The 17,121-nt window shown below is 43.1% G+C and overlaps 1 protein-coding gene across 6 annotated transcripts in view; it reads left to right on the top strand.

Annotated features, from left to right (window-relative positions):
* Nucleotides 1-17,121, top strand: part of sipa1 (signal-induced proliferation-associated 1) — a 34,242-nt gene that overhangs the window by 3,275 nt on the left and 13,846 nt on the right. For 3 of the 6 annotated variants that reach the window (XM_005735494.1, XM_005735492.1, XM_005735497.1), the window contains exon 2: nucleotides 15,180-16,789. In XM_005735494.1, coding sequence (XP_005735551.1) covers nucleotides 15,682-16,789 — 1,108 coding nt within the window. In that variant the 5' untranslated portion in view covers nucleotides 15,180-15,681. Of the gene's footprint in view, nucleotides 1-7,505; nucleotides 7,711-9,543; nucleotides 9,635-14,282; nucleotides 14,490-15,179; nucleotides 16,790-17,121 lie in introns of those variants that run through there. The other 3 variants (XM_005735496.1, XM_005735495.1, XM_005735493.1) reach the window with 3 other exon arrangements.

The raw sequence follows: 17,121 nt of genomic DNA, 5'->3' as shown, positions 1-17,121 counted from the left end.
AAAAAAAAAGAAAAATCTTACACCATGGCATTACTTTATGATTAATCAGCCCTCACATCTGCTGCAGTTGATTGGCTAATTATCTGACTCAGCTCCATTTCTGTATATGATGACATCCAGAATATGAGCACATTATGGAGTCTATTTTGGCCTGGGCCCACTTGCTAGTCTGCCTTTATGAAGTTTGTATATGTATTACATTGGTTATTTTACACATTTGATATAAATTCTCAAATGCTAAAAGCGACCTTTAACCTGACACTTTGTTCTTGGCCGCCCTCATATATAGAAAATGAAATATCCACAACCAAAAGCATACAGCGAGCAGGCAGCTTTCAGCAGCCCTGACAATGTGTGTGTGTTTTAATGCGGCACCCTATGTGTCCTCTCCCATGAGAGGCTTCCTCAGTGGGACTCATTCTGTATCTGGTTGAGTAGCAGGGGAGCAGAGTCGCGGGAGACTCTTGAATCGATCGGCCCGTTTTCATTTCCTGAACCAAACAAGAACCAAGAGAGCTGGGCTCTGTACATGCGAGCGTCATGTGGATGCAGAGCTGTCAGCTTCTATTGTTCCTTGTTGGCGACGCCATAAATTTGTCCTGCTCTCCTTCAGCTGCTGTTTATACCAACCGTCTCCTCTGATAACAGAAACAGTATAGCCCATAGTTTCAGGTTTGCTTCATACCGTGTTCCTGCTCAGAATTAAACCACGATGCCTGAAGTGACTCTCTTGTCCACACAGCAAATAGATGACAGTCCTCACCTGACAGCATGAATGCTGCCAAAGTGTTACTTTGAATTCGCTCTGCACCACAAAGCTCCCCCGTTTGATCAAAGCGATTTTTATCTGGTTTTGCACTCAGTGAGAATCAGATAAACATATCGCGAGGTTACCGGGCAGATTTTGTCCTGGTCTTACTCAGCATTATGTCACTCCGCTTGTTTTGGAGCCATTTTGCATGGCTACACCCCAGCAGGCTCCCTGTGGGTGCTCAGTTAGGAAGGGCTGTCGGAGGTGGAGACTTCCTCACATCTGATGGCAGGATGCCGGCAGCATTAGCCACAAGGTAGATCCTCTTAGCTCGTGCTCTCTGCTGTCACCTGCTTACTGCTGACCGGTGATCTCCTGCAAGATCAGGCCTCTTTGGGGGGGTTTTTTGTCAAGGCTTTTGCCCTTCTCCACCTATTCAGCTGCACAAATAGAAAGCGGCATAATAAATGTTGGAGAATGACTCACGATTCACAGCGTCAGCTAAAGTAGGACTGCACAGTTGAGATAAATCAGCATGACAAATATTCAGGGAGAGTTTTACCGTCTCGGGAGTCAATCCTCATGGGCTATTGTCTTTTTGAAAATAAGCATCGAAATACTTAACTATTAAAACGGTTCCCCCCTGTGATTTCTGCTGCACGCACTCGCATGTGCATGGGACAATTTTGTTAGATTTTCATAAATTACACGAGGAAAATTTCGAGCACTTTCAAAACCTGTCAGAAAACCCATCAGCTTTTTGAGTGTGAAATCAAGGACGAACTGAGAAATTGGCCCTTCGTGTACAAAAAGACATAACCGTGAATCACGCTTTAGACCTTTTAAATAAACGATGTTGTAATTGTTCTGATGGGTATCATGTCTTCTGTGTAGAGAGAGGGAAACAGAGCTAGGCATGTCCAACAACGCGCCCCTGATGTAATAGTCCTAAAATATGTGGAAGCTGCTATCTTCATGAGACATATTTATGTAAGCATCTGCTGTTAACACAGCCCACATGAATACAATCCCACTTTTTACTCCGTGTTGTGAAATGCCCCCTTCCAGAAATATATATTCAAGCTCATTGTACCAAATCGCAAAGTACCTCTCTCAGTTATGTCATACATACATTAAACCATTAAGCGGTGCAGTGGCTCCTTCTCATTGTTCTCATTGCTATTACAGGAGAGAAGTGCACTCTGGGGTATTCAGAGCCACTAAAAGCAGACCAGGAGCAACCGTTCATGCTCGTGCCACGTCACTTTCATCGCCGCATTCGGTCGATAGAGATCAAAAAAAGCAGAAAACATTTTTAGGCTCTGATAGGAGTTTAAAAATACCCTCATAAGGTTTCTATTTTGGGGATGATACTTGACTTATTAGAGATTGCCTCTGTGTTTGTTTCAGGCTGAAGAGGCTCTTTGGGCTGTCACAAATTTGAGAAGGAAGTTGCATTCTCAACCGTTTCATTTGCATGTTAAAGGCAAATAAAGAAGTAAAGAGCAGTTTGAGCAGGTACCTTAGAGCTCCACATCGTCTCTCTGTGGGGCACAGCAGCGACCGCACACAGGAAACTGAGAGATGTGACCTTAGAGGCGCAGAGGAGAGGTTTTTTTTGTGTTTAGCTTCTGCCACATTTCCCCTCATTCTAGGTTAAAAAAAATGTCCCTTGCAGTAAAAAAGGAAAGAATTAGGGGAGAAAATACACTCTACATACTTTAGATTTAAGCAGATTCAGTCTGTAGCACGGTGAATCACCAATCCCCATTACTGCACACTTCCCAGAATGCACAGCGTGCATTTTCATTCACAAGTGGAAAGCCACAGATGTACGGAACATGTTCCCTGTTTTGACTGTACCCTACGCACATAGCATCACATCAAAACCCTTCAGTAAACGCGCTGTTTGCGTCATCGTACTTAACATATTGGTGCATGAGCTACTCTTTGCTTCCCTTTTTTCTATCTAGGTCAGAAAGTGCCGTGACGCTGGTGCAAATAAAACAAGTGCCACCAGGCAGTAGTTTGGCTGCAAAGTGCAGCAAGGTAGCCGCAGTGTTCACATGTGCAAAATAATAGTTTGTCAGCAGGGTTTGGCTTCATATTTTCACACATATGTTGGTCTTCTTTGTAAGTAGCTGCATTAGCATCAGGGCGAAACTTTGCTTTAGAATATTTGCTCTAGAGGTGCTGGTTGAGGGGAATCCAGCTCTGCACTACAGCTGCGACATTTACATATAATGATGCTCATAGCTGTGGATTTCTTACAATATTGAAATGTTTTAGCACAAAAGACAAATCGTATTATCCAGGGGGAAATGGAAACGACAACTTCCTTGTGTGGTTTTTTTTTTTTTTTTCAGTACTTTGGTCGAGCTTGATTTCCGTATCGAAGACGTCGCTACACAAGCAGGGAGAATGGCTTGATGTGAGGCTTTACAGATGCCCGCGCATCTGTGAGAGACATTAGTCTATTTCTCCAAATAATGATAGCAATTTGTGTCCTCTGAGCTCATAATGAGCGTAGATGGAACCAGTGTAGCTTGTAAGCGTGATGGCAGCCATTTAAACGTGGCCTTTACTGACTCCTGTACCCCGAAGTCATAAGCAACACTTATTTAGAGTGAGTGAGGACGGCATTTGATTCGATTTGCTCCAGTAAACAAAGATGTTGAGCTTAAAACGTGTGATGAATTCAGGGGCATCGGCATTGCAGCTATTTTATGTGTCTTTACAGCAGGGACAGTGAGGAAGCAGAGGATGTCGGAGTCTCTTCCTCTGGAAGTAGACAGTGTACAGTTACTCTTCAGCGTGCCTTTAAAGCAATATTGAGCAATCTCGTTTCCTCTGCCTCAGAGCTGGTTGCACAGATGACGGAGGGGTAACAGTGAACCGTTGAGCCTCAATATAATAGATACAGTCATGAAGCTGAGGGTCAGTTCCTTTCTCTGTCACACAAACCCAGGCACACAGAAACGGGGCATTTGCAGGGGGACAGCTGCTTTTCCTGTCTCTGTGTGGACAGCGTGCAACATCTATAAGGACACTGTTTTATAGAGTCAGCAGACGCACACAAAGACACACATGCTCTGAAAGTACCTCTCGCATCTGTGCCTTAAACCTCTCTGCCTTCGTCTCTCTCGTGGTGTGCCACAAGGTGTATTTTCAGATTTACAGGAAGTGGCAGTGCTCTGCCAGCGCGCAGAGTTGATGTCATGGTAAATAACATGTAAAACAATAGCATGAGTTAAGTATCTTTATTTAACTGTGGACAAACAGCACCACAGTTGTGATAGAAAGAAAATTTGTGCATGACAGTGCGTGAGTTGTGCATTGCGCTGTTTAATGCAAGAGGAAGTTCCTGTAGGTTGTAATACTATAGAAAAGGCTTTTCGGAGCATACTTCCTCTTTGCATTTAGGCGGGCAATTAAAATAATGCAAATTGATCACCAAATGCAGTGATTTGTGAAACTTTCAGATTTGTACTTTGTGCTCTGACAGCCTTTTCTTCCATTTTAGCAGCTTGTTTTTCAGCTTACAAAAAGACGGCCAAAAAAGAACTGAAACTGGACGAGACACCACTGGAGTCACACGTTAGATGACCTTAACCATACTTGCTTACTGTAAGAGACGAGGCACGTGTACAGAGAGAGAAGTCGGGCGCAGTCTTAGATTTAAAAAATAAAAAAATCATAACAAATAAAGCTCCAGTGATTGCTGTGTGTGTGCGTGGATGTGGATGGACAAGGGAGCAACCAAACAATGAATAATTAACATGGTAAACCCTCGCCCCTTTTTACCCCGTCCTATTAATAATGTAATAGACTCATTTTCTGTCTTTCAGGGAGAACAGCTCTCCTTGAAGTATGAAATCTGTTAAATTGTGTTGAGTGGCCTCTCTATCTATAGAGTTTAGAGGAAATCTGTACCTCCATATATAGTCATAACCAACAGTGCAGTACAGCAGAGCTGATGCAAACACAAACGACACTTCACTCTTTTTACTTATTGGTCCTTTTGCAGGGTAGTGCATTTAAGTTCCCACTGAACTAAGTACACCCGACAGAACAATAAAGCAAGCAGACAGTCTTGATGTCATAGACTGTAGGTAAAAGATGGATGTAGTGACTATGACCTCATCTACTGATTTCATGAGCCTCAATTTCAGTATTCTGGCTGTGGTCATGTTGGTTTCTTACAGCAATATGTTGAAGAAAGAGTGATGAGCTGAGTTATCAGCTCACGCTAGCAGGTTTGTTAAGCAAGCCACATACATAGGTTCTATGGGCACAACGCACAGACACTTGCACAGCAAGCCATAATATTGTTTTGTTAGCTAAATTAACATTTTTAAAAAAGGCAACACCACTGCAGCCAGAGACCCAAGTCATCTCTTGTGCCAGGCAGTGAACTTGTTTGACTTTTATCTTGTCTCCCTCCTCTCACCCCCAGCTGGTTGCAGCCCCTCACTGAGCCTTGTTCAGCCAGAGGTTTTTTTTTCCTGTTAAAAGGGAGATTTTCCCTCCCACTGTCACCGTGCTTGCTCACAGGGGCTTGTTTGATTGTTTTCTTTGTTTTTTCTCTATTGTGGGGTTTTAATCATACCCGACCTACGGTGGCCAGCTGGAGACAAAGCGTATACAAACTCAAAAACACAACGGAAGTGCTCCAGGACGCTAGGGGCAGTGTTGAGCTAGATTTGCAAAATAAACAGCAAGTTTGTTGCAAACACATGGACTTGGATACCGGCGGAAAACACCTGCAAGGATAGAACAACCACGCTTTATAAGAAAAGTAATGTGCAAACTGTTGTTTGTTTGATTTGTTTTTAATTACTATGAACGTTTGGTTTATGATGGAGTCAAATCTGACATTAGCTAACAGTCAGTGTGCTTTGCTCAGAGAGAAGCTCAACACTGCCCCTAGTGTCCTGGAGCACTTCCGTTGTGTTTTGGAGTTTGCACATGCTTCGGAGTTTGTTCGTGCTTCGGAGTTTGTGCGTGTTTTGGAGTTTGTACGTGCTTTGTCTCTAGGGGCCACCGTACCCAACAGTTGATGTGATTTGACGCTATGTAAATACAAGCGAACAGAATCAAATTGAATTTATTTCTACTGAAACTTTTAACATTTTAACAGGAAAGTCCATTGGAGTTTACTGGCTCGTTAAACCAGCCTTTAGCGTCCAGTTGCAGAACTGCATTTTTCATACTTTGTCACTCATGCTTCAAAATACCAGATGCAGTCATTGCTTTCTTGTTGAGCCGTGACACTTCGATTGTCATGAAGAAAATAATTGCCGACAACAACTCTGACTAACCACTCTCCTGTCAGCATCACCTTGAAGTTCTGCAAAAACATAATAAAAGCAAGACTAAAAACAATTCTTTCATTCCATTAGCGATGATGGATGTGTACTATCAAAGGCAGAACTGCACAGAAATTTTCTGACAGGCTCTGACAGGTCATACTTGTTGGCTTGAGTACCTGTGTCACTGCAAAATATTGCTCACAGTAATGGCAGATGTATTTCTTTTGAGACTCTTCAAAAACCTGCTGTTTTTCTTGTCACCTTGATAGCTATCCTCTTTGTTAAAATCGGCCCATTGAGCACCAGGTGCCAACAGGAATGGAGGCTTATGTGTCTTTGGGGACCAATAGTTGAGACGAGCATTTGCAAAACTGTTTGAATTAAAAAGAAGAATAAAACACATCACAAAAGAACGAGAGTGCATCATCTACTTAGAAGCCTCTGGACTTGGCCCACTTCACTGTTTGCAGTGTGGTAGTGGGTCCATGAGGAAGATTGAGGAAGCCGGAGCAAGTGTTGGGCATTAGAATGAACTCATTTTCTGAATCAGGTCCAGCCACATTAATACACATTTACTCTCTTGAAAGCACTGCAGCTGCTCCGGCTCGATGTCACATATTCGGAGGCAGAGCAGGAATGCAACCTGATCTCAAATGTAGCAGGACTGCGAACGATCAATAATGAGAGTGAGACTGAGCCTGGCTTTAAATTTCCCCAAATCAATCACTGTTAGGAGTTGATTTAGACCTTGTGGTTAAGAATCAGCAAGACAGCTTTTAACTATAGGGATAGACAGTGGTGTTAGAGGAGCTGTCCTGCAAAGCTGGACACTTTCTAATAGCTGCCTGAGTCAAACTGTGTGTGTCACTTTATGGTCACATGTCAAAACAGTGTCTTTTGAAAGACTTGCATGCATCTGTGGCGACAAGTGTGGTGTTTCACAACTTCAGCTTCGTCTTTGAAAGACGCCAAGCACAGAAAGAAGTTGCAGGTCGAAATGACCGCCACAACCTGACGTGATGGAGTTGATAAGCCTGCAGTAACTTTTGCCACTGATCAGATCTAATTGCTGCTAAGCTGTTAAGCTGATTGCTGCAGCTTCACCCAAAGGGAAACCAGATCAAATCTCTATCGTCTTGATCGGGAGGCTATCTTTTTTTTCACGGTCAAACGCTTGCAATGGCCGCGCCATCGGCGGTAATTACGATAAAAGCACATGAGCTGAAGGTTGAGTCACTTTAACAAAGTAAAAAAAAAATGTGCTCATTCACTCTGCAGTGTGGCAGCCAGTCTCCAATAAGTGTGGTGTACAAACGATGACGACACACATCCTCTCGGAGTTCAAAAGTCACTCGTCTCTTCCTGTTTCACAGGACGTAGACTCGCATGAGCCGGTGCAAAATAAGTCAAGCGGCCGTGACTTCCCCAAAACTGTGCATGTTTAATTTGACTCTCCTCTGACTTCCGCGTGTGTCCTAACGTTGTACACAAGAGGCGCATTAACCTTGTCCTGGACTTAACACGGACGTGGTACTCACCTACTGTCATCAGTTAAGCCAGCCAAGCCCAGAGCAGTAATGGTCCTTCAAAGCCCATCTGGTGCACTATGCAAAGACAGATAATACTTAAAGATTTTCACCCGGTCAGGTATGTTTAAAGAATAATTCTCTTTGAAGCATGAATGTATGATGAAAATTACAAACTGAAGTATATGTTTCTTCTTTTTCTTAAAAGAAAAAATCAGTTTCTCCCTTTAAATGTTTAACCTTCAGATATGACGAAGAGGTCGAGCCTCAGTGTTTGTGCCTCAGGTTTCCACTTCCCACTTGTAAGATGAGTGATGGACCGGGGCTCGCTTCTTTGTGATGCAAGTGGAGGCCTCAAACTCAGATTGAGATGAACACAGTTAAATGCTCCACTCTTCAGTACAACAGTTTCGCAGCATGAAAATTAGAATCCGTACTAGTATGTGCAATAAAGCTCGAATGTGAAAGATAAGTTACGTTTTCAGAAGCTTATTTTATGACAGGAAGTCTGTTCACGTTCCCCTTTCGCTTAAAAGTTTCAGGTTTTAATTTTTGCGACGAAATCAAGAGCCATATATTGTCATGGCTTCTGATGCGGGAAGCATTACTTGGCATTAAAATAAACTGTTTTAGCATGCGTAACACGGAGATCATTACCGTCCAGAGGCCGAGTTCTGAGACGCAGTATTAAACACTGCTGTCTGCATGTATTATTAAGTTTCTCAGGGATGGAGTCTGGCTCTTGCATCATGGGAGTATCTGCAGGAAAAAGCAGGCAGCAGCCTCCCAGTGATCTTAGCAGATGCAATGGAGCTTTAAATTAAATATTGGAGAGCATGAGGTGCATGCCTGTGTTATACAACTGAATATATAACTAAATAGAAAAACAAAGAAACTGCAATCATTTTTATATATTATTTATATAGGACCAGTTCCAACCAGCAGTTTTGGATGATAGGCAGGAGAATGAAGCTGCTGTTTTCCCTAATTTGGGGTGACAGAGATCACGTGTGGGGGAAAGTCAGTTTAAATGGCAATGCAACCAGATCATGAAGGTGTAAATCATGACCAAATTACATTCTGTGCTCTTTATTGATGCCATTTAATTCAAACAGTTGAAGTGGTTTGCGCTAGCCAGCCCAGACAGTTACGGGTCAAGTTTCTGGTAATGTGGTGGTCGAACTGTGGCTTGGAGAGCATCGGGGGAGGTCAAGCATAGTTTCCAGCAACTCCTGCGTCATCTGACGTAGGCTAATCTGTGGATGTAGGCGCGTTTGTGCATATTTGGAGTAGATAGCTGATGTGTCATGCTACATGCTATATCTTGAAAAGAAAGTTGAGCAGCATCTCCACGGACAGCGACTTGCTGTTTATCCTTATTGTGTTAGAATATGAACGACATCATAATGATGGCATCAGCTTTAGCCTTTTTCTAGTAGCAACAGCATTGTTAGGATATTGGATCCTCTAGTGCTAATAGATTTTAAACCAGCGAGATACAGAATCATCACATGCACATGCACATTTACAATCAATGTACAATCAGCTGTACTGAAAGCTTTTGAGAAAAGAGCTTCCCGTTACTGTTTATTGTCTCAAGCCTAATATCCTAAGTTATTTTTTATTGCACCCTCAGTCAGTCCTGCTATTATGAGATGATCCACTTATGGTCATATTAGAGTTTGGTTTAAGCCAGACTGATATTTGCTCATAAAATTGCTCAGCTTGGTAGATCCTGGGAAAACATTAAGCTGGTTTTCAATGATTTGTGCCGTAGCAGTTTATGTGCACGTAGCAACAAAACCCCAAAAACGTTAAAAATGCAAATAATGGCTTCCTAAATATATTAAACAGAAACTTGAGGGGGCTGGGACAAAAACACCAGTTCCTCTTTGCTTTGTACTTTTTCACAAGGTATATGACGCACTTCTCTGTCGTGGTAACACACAGGACAGTTTCTCTTCAGTGACTTCAGAGAGAATATGTATTTTTGACACCAGTGTGGCTCTGTTGAAGATCTTGTTGAAGACGTTTTGTGTTCAAAGGTAAGAAAGGGACTGATTTGCTTTCAAACAGGAAAAAGAAGAAGAAAAATCGTGAGATTTTAAAATAGTGTTTTACGGGTTTGGAAAAATTGGGGGGAAAATGTAAACCTAGAAATTATTGGAAAAGTAACGCAGGTCAAGTTGATGAATACCCAGGTAACCGAGTGTGCATATCAGTTAAGAGCTGCTGGAAAAATAATTATATTGATATGTCTGAGGAGACTCACCTGCTCAATTAATGTTGATGCTTTTTGTCCGAACATCAGAACGTCAGACTCCGTTGAAGCTGTTGCTCTGATTGGGATATAACGTCTGGCTTCACGTGGAACACATATAAGGCACGGCTTGAGAAAGACCAGGACCTGGACTCAGGATGGATGAATCATCCGCTGTGTAGTAAAACACTTAGCAAAGAATTTGAGAGGCAGCTAAAAGGGCCAAGCCACAGAAATAATGGCTCTACTCCATCTCCCGTGGTCAGTGCTACCCTTTCACTCAGTGTCAAACCCAAAACAGAGACTGTTTCGGGTGCTGTGTCTATAAATTGCAGTTGCAGAGTTACTGTGGCTAATTATTCCTTTGACACATGTGAAGTCACCCCACTGCCTGGTGGTGGCTGAAACCCACAATGAATCTACTGCTTCTTCAGGATTTAGACTTTGATTAGAGTTAGTTTCAGGCTTGCTTCACTACATACAGAGAGTCTGTCAAATAGACAGATTCATTACCCTTCTGGTATCTGGACTAATCATGGTTCCATGCATAGTCACCCCTAGAGGCTCATTCTGAACTGCTAAACACACCCATCATGCCTAGTAAACACCCGGGGTCAGGACAGTGTTAGCAGGTGACACAACTTTTATTATCTCATTGCAACATGGCCTCTGAAGCTCGTTAATCATTATTTTAATTGACATAAATAAGATCTTTTTTAAAATTTAAGATGCACTGTATTGACATGGATTGTGCATCCATGCATGGCCAGTTGTTTTGGCAAATGTATGGAAAAGGCAGGCTTTTTTTTTGTAAAAGTGTATATCAGCAATGTCTGAAACGTTGCTCTTTTGCATGAAAGAAACTCTGTACATTTCCCTCAGATGTAGAAAATACACCCGTGTGAAGATGCGAATCAACCAAATCGGCCAAGTTCGGTGCCATTTTTTTTAAAGCTGCTTCCAGTTCAGTTCTGTCTGATTATGATAGCAAAACGTTGCAAAAGCAGAACACAGATGTCTGCTTATGATCAGTTTCAGGTACTCCAGGACAATGGGAACCTATGAGGAACTACAGTAATCATTTGGAGAAGCACCTATAAATATCCTAAAGATGAGCTTTGGGAACGCCCATTTAATATTTCTGGTTTCATGTAAAAAAAAAAAAAAGAGAACTAATTTGTGGTAAATGAGCTGTGACATGTATTTGGTACAGAGGTGCACCGCATATGTGTAAAGTAAGTTATTGTAATCCTAATAATCATTTAACAGCAATTTAACAAGGTCACCACTGCGCGCGTGTGTTCGTATTTATGGCAGATGTTAAGCAGCTGGCGCACTGTGGAAAACAGTCACACATTGTGATGTGTTTGCAGATTGAGTGCTACCGTAATATTTTGTAATGTTGTTAGATTTTGTCAAAGCTGGAGCATCGAGACAAATTGTCGGATGCACAGATGTGTTTTGTTGCGGTGCAAACTGTCGCTTTTGTAATCCTGCGGCCATCACTCTGATACACGTCTATGTATGCGACACCTACTGTATATAATGTCTGTTACTAACTTTCATTCTTAAAAACTGAGAAATAATCCCATCAGTCACAAATATGTTTTGATTTTATGAAAGGAAGTCGCAGCATGACAGCGTCCACCTTGTTTTCCTCGTTGTAAATAAATAAATAAAATAAATAAATAAAATTTTATTTATATAGCTTTCTAGACAGAATCAGAAAGTGCTGCACATAAGATAACAAATAATAAAAGGGTAAAACAGACGATATAAAACAGGCAGAAATTGAACCAAAAACAATTTTAAAAAGGTGAGTTTTGAGTTGTTTTTTAAAAACAACCACCGAGTTCTTAATGTATGAGGGAGAGAGTTCCACAGTCTCGGGGCCACAGTGGCAAAAGCTCTGTCACCCTTAGTTCTCACCGTGGTCTGTTTTAGAGCAAGTAAGCCCTGATCAGATGACCTCAGGGACCTGCTGGGGACATAGGGCTGTAGCAGATCGTAGATGTAGGGAGGTGCCAATCCATGCAAGGCTCTAAATGTCAAGACCAGGATCTTAAAATGTACTCAATTCAACAGGAAGCCAGTGTAGCTGAAATAGCAGTGGTGTCACATGTGAATACTTGGAGGTTGTCTTGTTCTTATAGTTTACCATACATTATGAACATGAGCGTCACCAGTCGCGGGCTTGTTTGACAAAAGTGGAGCTATTTCGGTAAACAGGGTTGTTCTAAAGCTTCGGTGGACTACATGCCACATAGAGAGGGTGGCACCAGGCAGGTTGCTATGGAAACAAGGACTGATTCATGGTTTGAGGTCCCGAGAAGCTCAGGAACATGTGAATTTTTACAAAGGGCCGACTGATAAGTGTCCAAGTTCAACCAGCACTGTGTGTTGGTGGAGAGAAGGAGTGCTTCTGGTGGACCTCAGGCATTCAGATTGTTGTTGGAACAACATGAAAGCAATCTGTGATTTTTTTTTCATTTTTTTTTTCCAAAAACAACCTGCTGCCAATAATCTACACCCCCACTCTGAGACGGTGGAGAGAATTGATTGCTCACACTTTCTCAAAGCATTGTGAAGCATGCAGATGACGCTGCATGTAATGATTGCAGATAGGCATAGACACAGATCATTTGTGCACACATAGGTGTTGAACATCTGAAAGTTTCCAGGAGGGAACATGAGCAGGTTTTTAATGTCAGAAGCTGCAGCACTCTACACACACAGAGGCAAGCAAAGCGGTTAACTGGTGCTCATTGTCAGATCAGGAGTCTCGCATGAAAGAGAGGAGTATGGGAGCTTACTGGGGGCCTAATTAAAACAATACTATAATACTAAAATACAGTGCAAGCAATATCCACCTTTCACAATTTCAAAACAGAAAGTAAAACAGCATTTAACAGTTCATTTACATAGATTGAATAAGCTCTGCGGTAGATGAAATTCAAATGGAGCAAAAAAACCCTTATGTAATGCAGCTACACTAAAACATCAGCAGGCGCATTTGATGTCAGTGTTTTTAAGTTCAAAATTAAAACACGAGGACAGCTCGTGGCTGTTGTTTTCCAAAGGAACAGTGCGCTCAACAGAGAACGATATTGAGTGAACAGCACTTGTGAAAATTCAGGAATTGCATTTTAATTTTTCAGTATTAGATTAAGATCGTCGCGCTAATTAAGTCCGCTCTGGGCTTCCACGGGAAACCCCGACTCAATCAGAGGTGCTAAAAATGAGAAGACTTTTGCCCCTAATTCAGTACTTCACCGTGCTTTCTCTTTCCCATTCCAGGCATGCAAAATAAGCGTCTTCACTCTAGTTCAGACAGATATGAAAGTAATATTATATTTACACATAGTTACACATATTACTCATTCACACTGAGCCACAGCGTATCTGTAACACTGTTACAGATAGTAGCCAGCCGTAAGGATAAACATTTACGTACATCGCAGAGCCTCGAGGTACCACGGAGAATGCTGAGGTCACGTCCTTGGCTTGTTTCTATAAAGTTTGGGGATTAAATAACCTGAGGAGAAATTTACACTTAGAGTGTTTACAGATGGTGATTGCTTTTAGGCTGGATTAGAAACTTGAGGATATTCCAACTAAATATACTTAAGTTAATGCTGAAAACACAGCATGTTTGTCTGAAGTAGTCATCGAGAGGTGTGCACACAACGCAGATTCAATTTTTATCAGTAAGAAATCACAAAACAGCTTCTGAAAATCTATGGCAGCTTGTATTATTAGTGTATTATTAGTTTATAACACAGTTCAGATCAATGATAACATGTCTATAAAAGCATATTGTCAGAATAATGGAAAAATAGGCACTGAAGGCAATGTTGAATGTGTTCCAATGAATGATTTGTTAGAATAAACAATAATAGAGAAGTCTAATCATTGTTTCCCCTTTTTCAAATCTAGACACAATCTCCTTTAGAGAGAACTTCCTGCTCACAGTGCTCATATCGATGATATAACATGACCTTCACGTTCATTAGCATATCTTGACACGCGAGCAAATGAACAAATAAATTTGATCCTTATTCAACGTTTGCTTTTTTTTAAATGCATTTTTAGCGCCAACGTTTAAACTGCACGTTGATATTTTCTGTTTGGGTGAAAAAAATCAAGCGAACGTGAGCAGCAGCAAGGAGGGGAAACCAAGATTTCTTGTGACTTCCTCACTATTTGGCATATTTTTGTGTTGTGTGTGTTTGTGTGTACTTGTATTGTGCATGTTGTGGGGGACCTAAAATAGTTTACACAATCACGCTGTGGGGACTCGACCCCTTTTTCGGGGACAAAATAAAAACCTCTAGGGGGGCCGGGGTTAATGCAAGTAGCGGTTAGCGTTAGAGTTGGGAGAAGGAAATGAATGTAAGTCAGTGTGATGTGAATGTGTGTGCGCTCTGCACCGCTGCACCTGCTCTTTAGGCTGCAAGCTCGATAGAGGAGATGGATGCTTTAAAAAAAACTAGACAGGAAGAAGCTTCGTACCTTATTGAGAGCGACAAAAAGGTTTCAGCTTGAGTTGATTGACGTCAGTTTGGTCCAAAACAGGGTGCGAGCAACAAACGATGACACAAACAGGCTGATCTGTACCTAGGACAGAATCCACTTTGACGGTAAGTCGGCTTTGTTGAAACAAAAAAAAGATGAATTCTTTTAGGGCTTAAAAACAGGGAAGCACTCTGCTTCATTGTCGTTTTCTCAAACCCTCTTGACTTTCAATGACTCTCAAAATAGTGAAAGTAATATCTGTCGCAAAACACGGCATTTGCAGTTATTTAAAATGCTTTTTGTTGTCCATACTGACGTATTTGTTTGAATACTGGCGCGGGAGTGAACTACAAAACTGTTTGGTGGTGTGCGAATGCACAGTGTCGGGGTGGAGGGGAGGTAAGAGACACGGCGTACACTTATTTCGCTTGTATGCTGGCACATTGTCAGTAAGCCAGGAAGGACCCTCCCCTGTGTTAATACTGTCTATTGTGAGCGTGTGCGGGGTGGATGTGGTGAGTATTAAGTTTGCTATGGAACTATTTAGGGAAACTTTGGAACGGAAAGTGTCTAAAGGAAAGAATAATAATGAGGGAAAACAGAAAACAGAGGTACAAGGCATTACTCAACAATAAAACACACGTCAGACCTGCTTACTGCCTTATTGTTGCAATTCAGTACTTGTTTATCAAATCTTTTTCTGGTGAACTGCTACGGGCTGAATATAAAGCTGTTGATTGAGATTATATCAGTGTGGGTAAAATGTGACGATGGGGTCCAAACTTATATTTTTCTTCCTCTTCTTTTCTGTACAGGTTGCCGGTGGATAAGACCGAAAGAGAGGCCGCAGGCACTGAAAGCGTGCACACGGAAGGACGCTGTGTTGATACATAAGGAGCCTCTCTTAATCAGAGGACACAGAGTCAGGCTCCAGTGATGATCCTCACATCCTTTACAGGAAGGAGCACCCCGCAACTGGAGTACCACCTAAACACACATCTGCACACCTGGATGGACCGCTGCAGAAAACAGGAGCACTTTTTCGCGTGTCCTCATCTTCCACACTTGGGAACGTATTGACAGAGTGCAGTGTCTCACACAGCATCTGTGAGAGCCTGAGAGTGGAGAAGAGGGTCAGCCTTCGTAAGTGGTGTGAATGAGGACTGAGTTTGCTGCTTTCGCTCAGTGTTCCCATTTCACACCAGCGCCATAGAGACCGGGACAACAATTTAACTGGGAGGGTGGGGTTAGCGGGAAGCCCTGGAGCAGAGTGGAGAAAATACCGCTGGACTGGAGTTGGTTTGTCAGGTGGACACCATGCAGTCAGACGACCTCTTCATTCGCAAGTTTCGCCGTCAGAATCAGCGGCCGCCTATCGCAGCGGTCAACTTTGACCCCAAGAGGGAAACGGGTGTAGTGGAGTGGCCGCCAAGAAGGGACGGCGATGGGGCCGAAGCGGACAGCCTCACCCCGAGCCGCGCCGGGTTGACCCTGCGGTCCATGGGCCGGGGGCACATCATGCAGAGAAGTAACAGCGATGTCACACTTGGGGACTTGGACTCCTCTGGGAAGGCGGGGGGGAAAACAGCGCGAGCGGTTGGTGAGAAGGTGGATGCTGGGGTTCAGGGAGACACAGGTGTGCTGTTACACAGGGAGTACGGCAGCCTGTCATCACTCGAGAGACAGACTCAAGCCCAGGAGCCAAGAGCAGACGACCAGGGACCCCTGAGTCCAAGTGCCCTCCGCTTCAAAGACCCTTTCCTGCTTTTAGGGCTGCAGGGACACCCTCCAGAACCCGATGGATACTTTCGAGGTGTTTGCACGGTGGATGGCCCAAAACCCGTTAAGCCACCAAAGCCTGAAGGTCTTAGCAAAAAGTCTAAACCCACGACCTCTCAGGTCCCTCAACCAGTTCCATATGACAACATCGGGGGCGGAGCCTGGGTGAGGAGCTTTGCTCACTATGACGTGCAGAGCATCCTGTTTGACCTAACCGAGGTAGCCACAAACAGAGACAGCATTGGACGGAAAAAGAATATCACCTCAGGGGCTTCAGCTGCCTCCCAGCCCCGTCCCCTCTCCCTGTCCACCCCATCCTCACCTGCGCAGGGCGGGGGTGGCAGCACAGGGAACGCAGAAGACAACGAACAGTCAATGATGCTAGATGAAGGTGATGGCAACGATAACGAGCTCCTCCTCAGCTGCCCCCACTTCCGCAACGAGACTGGAGGAGAGGAGCAGGCGGGCCTGGGTCGATCCCAGGGAAGGAAGGGACTCTGGTCTAGCCTTCGCATCCCCAATGATGCAGTTTCGGTCCTGGAAGAGCCCAGAGAGAGCAATGTGCAGCAGCAGGGCAAGAGCAACTACTTCATAGAGCATGCTGATCTGGGAGCCCATTACTATCGCAAGTATTTCTACATGAAAGGTACGTGGCACAGTGTCAAAGGATTACGATCAATTACTTTTCAGCTGTTCCCTGTTAAGTCTAACACTCACCAAGATTTAGGAATTTTCCCGTCCTTTATAGGCCATGTGAAATTCATTCAGTCACTTTTTTATGCTTTTTATTTTAATTTAGCCTTTCCTTGTGAGTGTTTATTTATATGAGTGTTTACTGTGTGTGTTGTGAGTAATAAAGGGTCAAGAGCCTTCAGTTTCCCTTCAGTGCTGTAGGTAGGAGTAATTGCACCTGAGTCACTTTATTTTCAGCAACTGTTGAGTTCGCCATCATATTGCCTTGATATGAAGAGGTAGAGT

Source organism: Pundamilia nyererei, unplaced genomic scaffold, assembly GCF_000239375.1.
Source record: "Pundamilia nyererei isolate P.nyererei 1_Seehausen unplaced genomic scaffold, PunNye1.0 scaffold00064, whole genome shotgun sequence".
Lineage (NCBI taxonomy): Eukaryota > Metazoa > Chordata > Actinopteri > Cichliformes > Cichlidae > Pundamilia > Pundamilia nyererei.
Note: the sequence above shows the minus strand (reverse complement) of the source record. Positions and strands in the feature narration are given on the sequence as shown.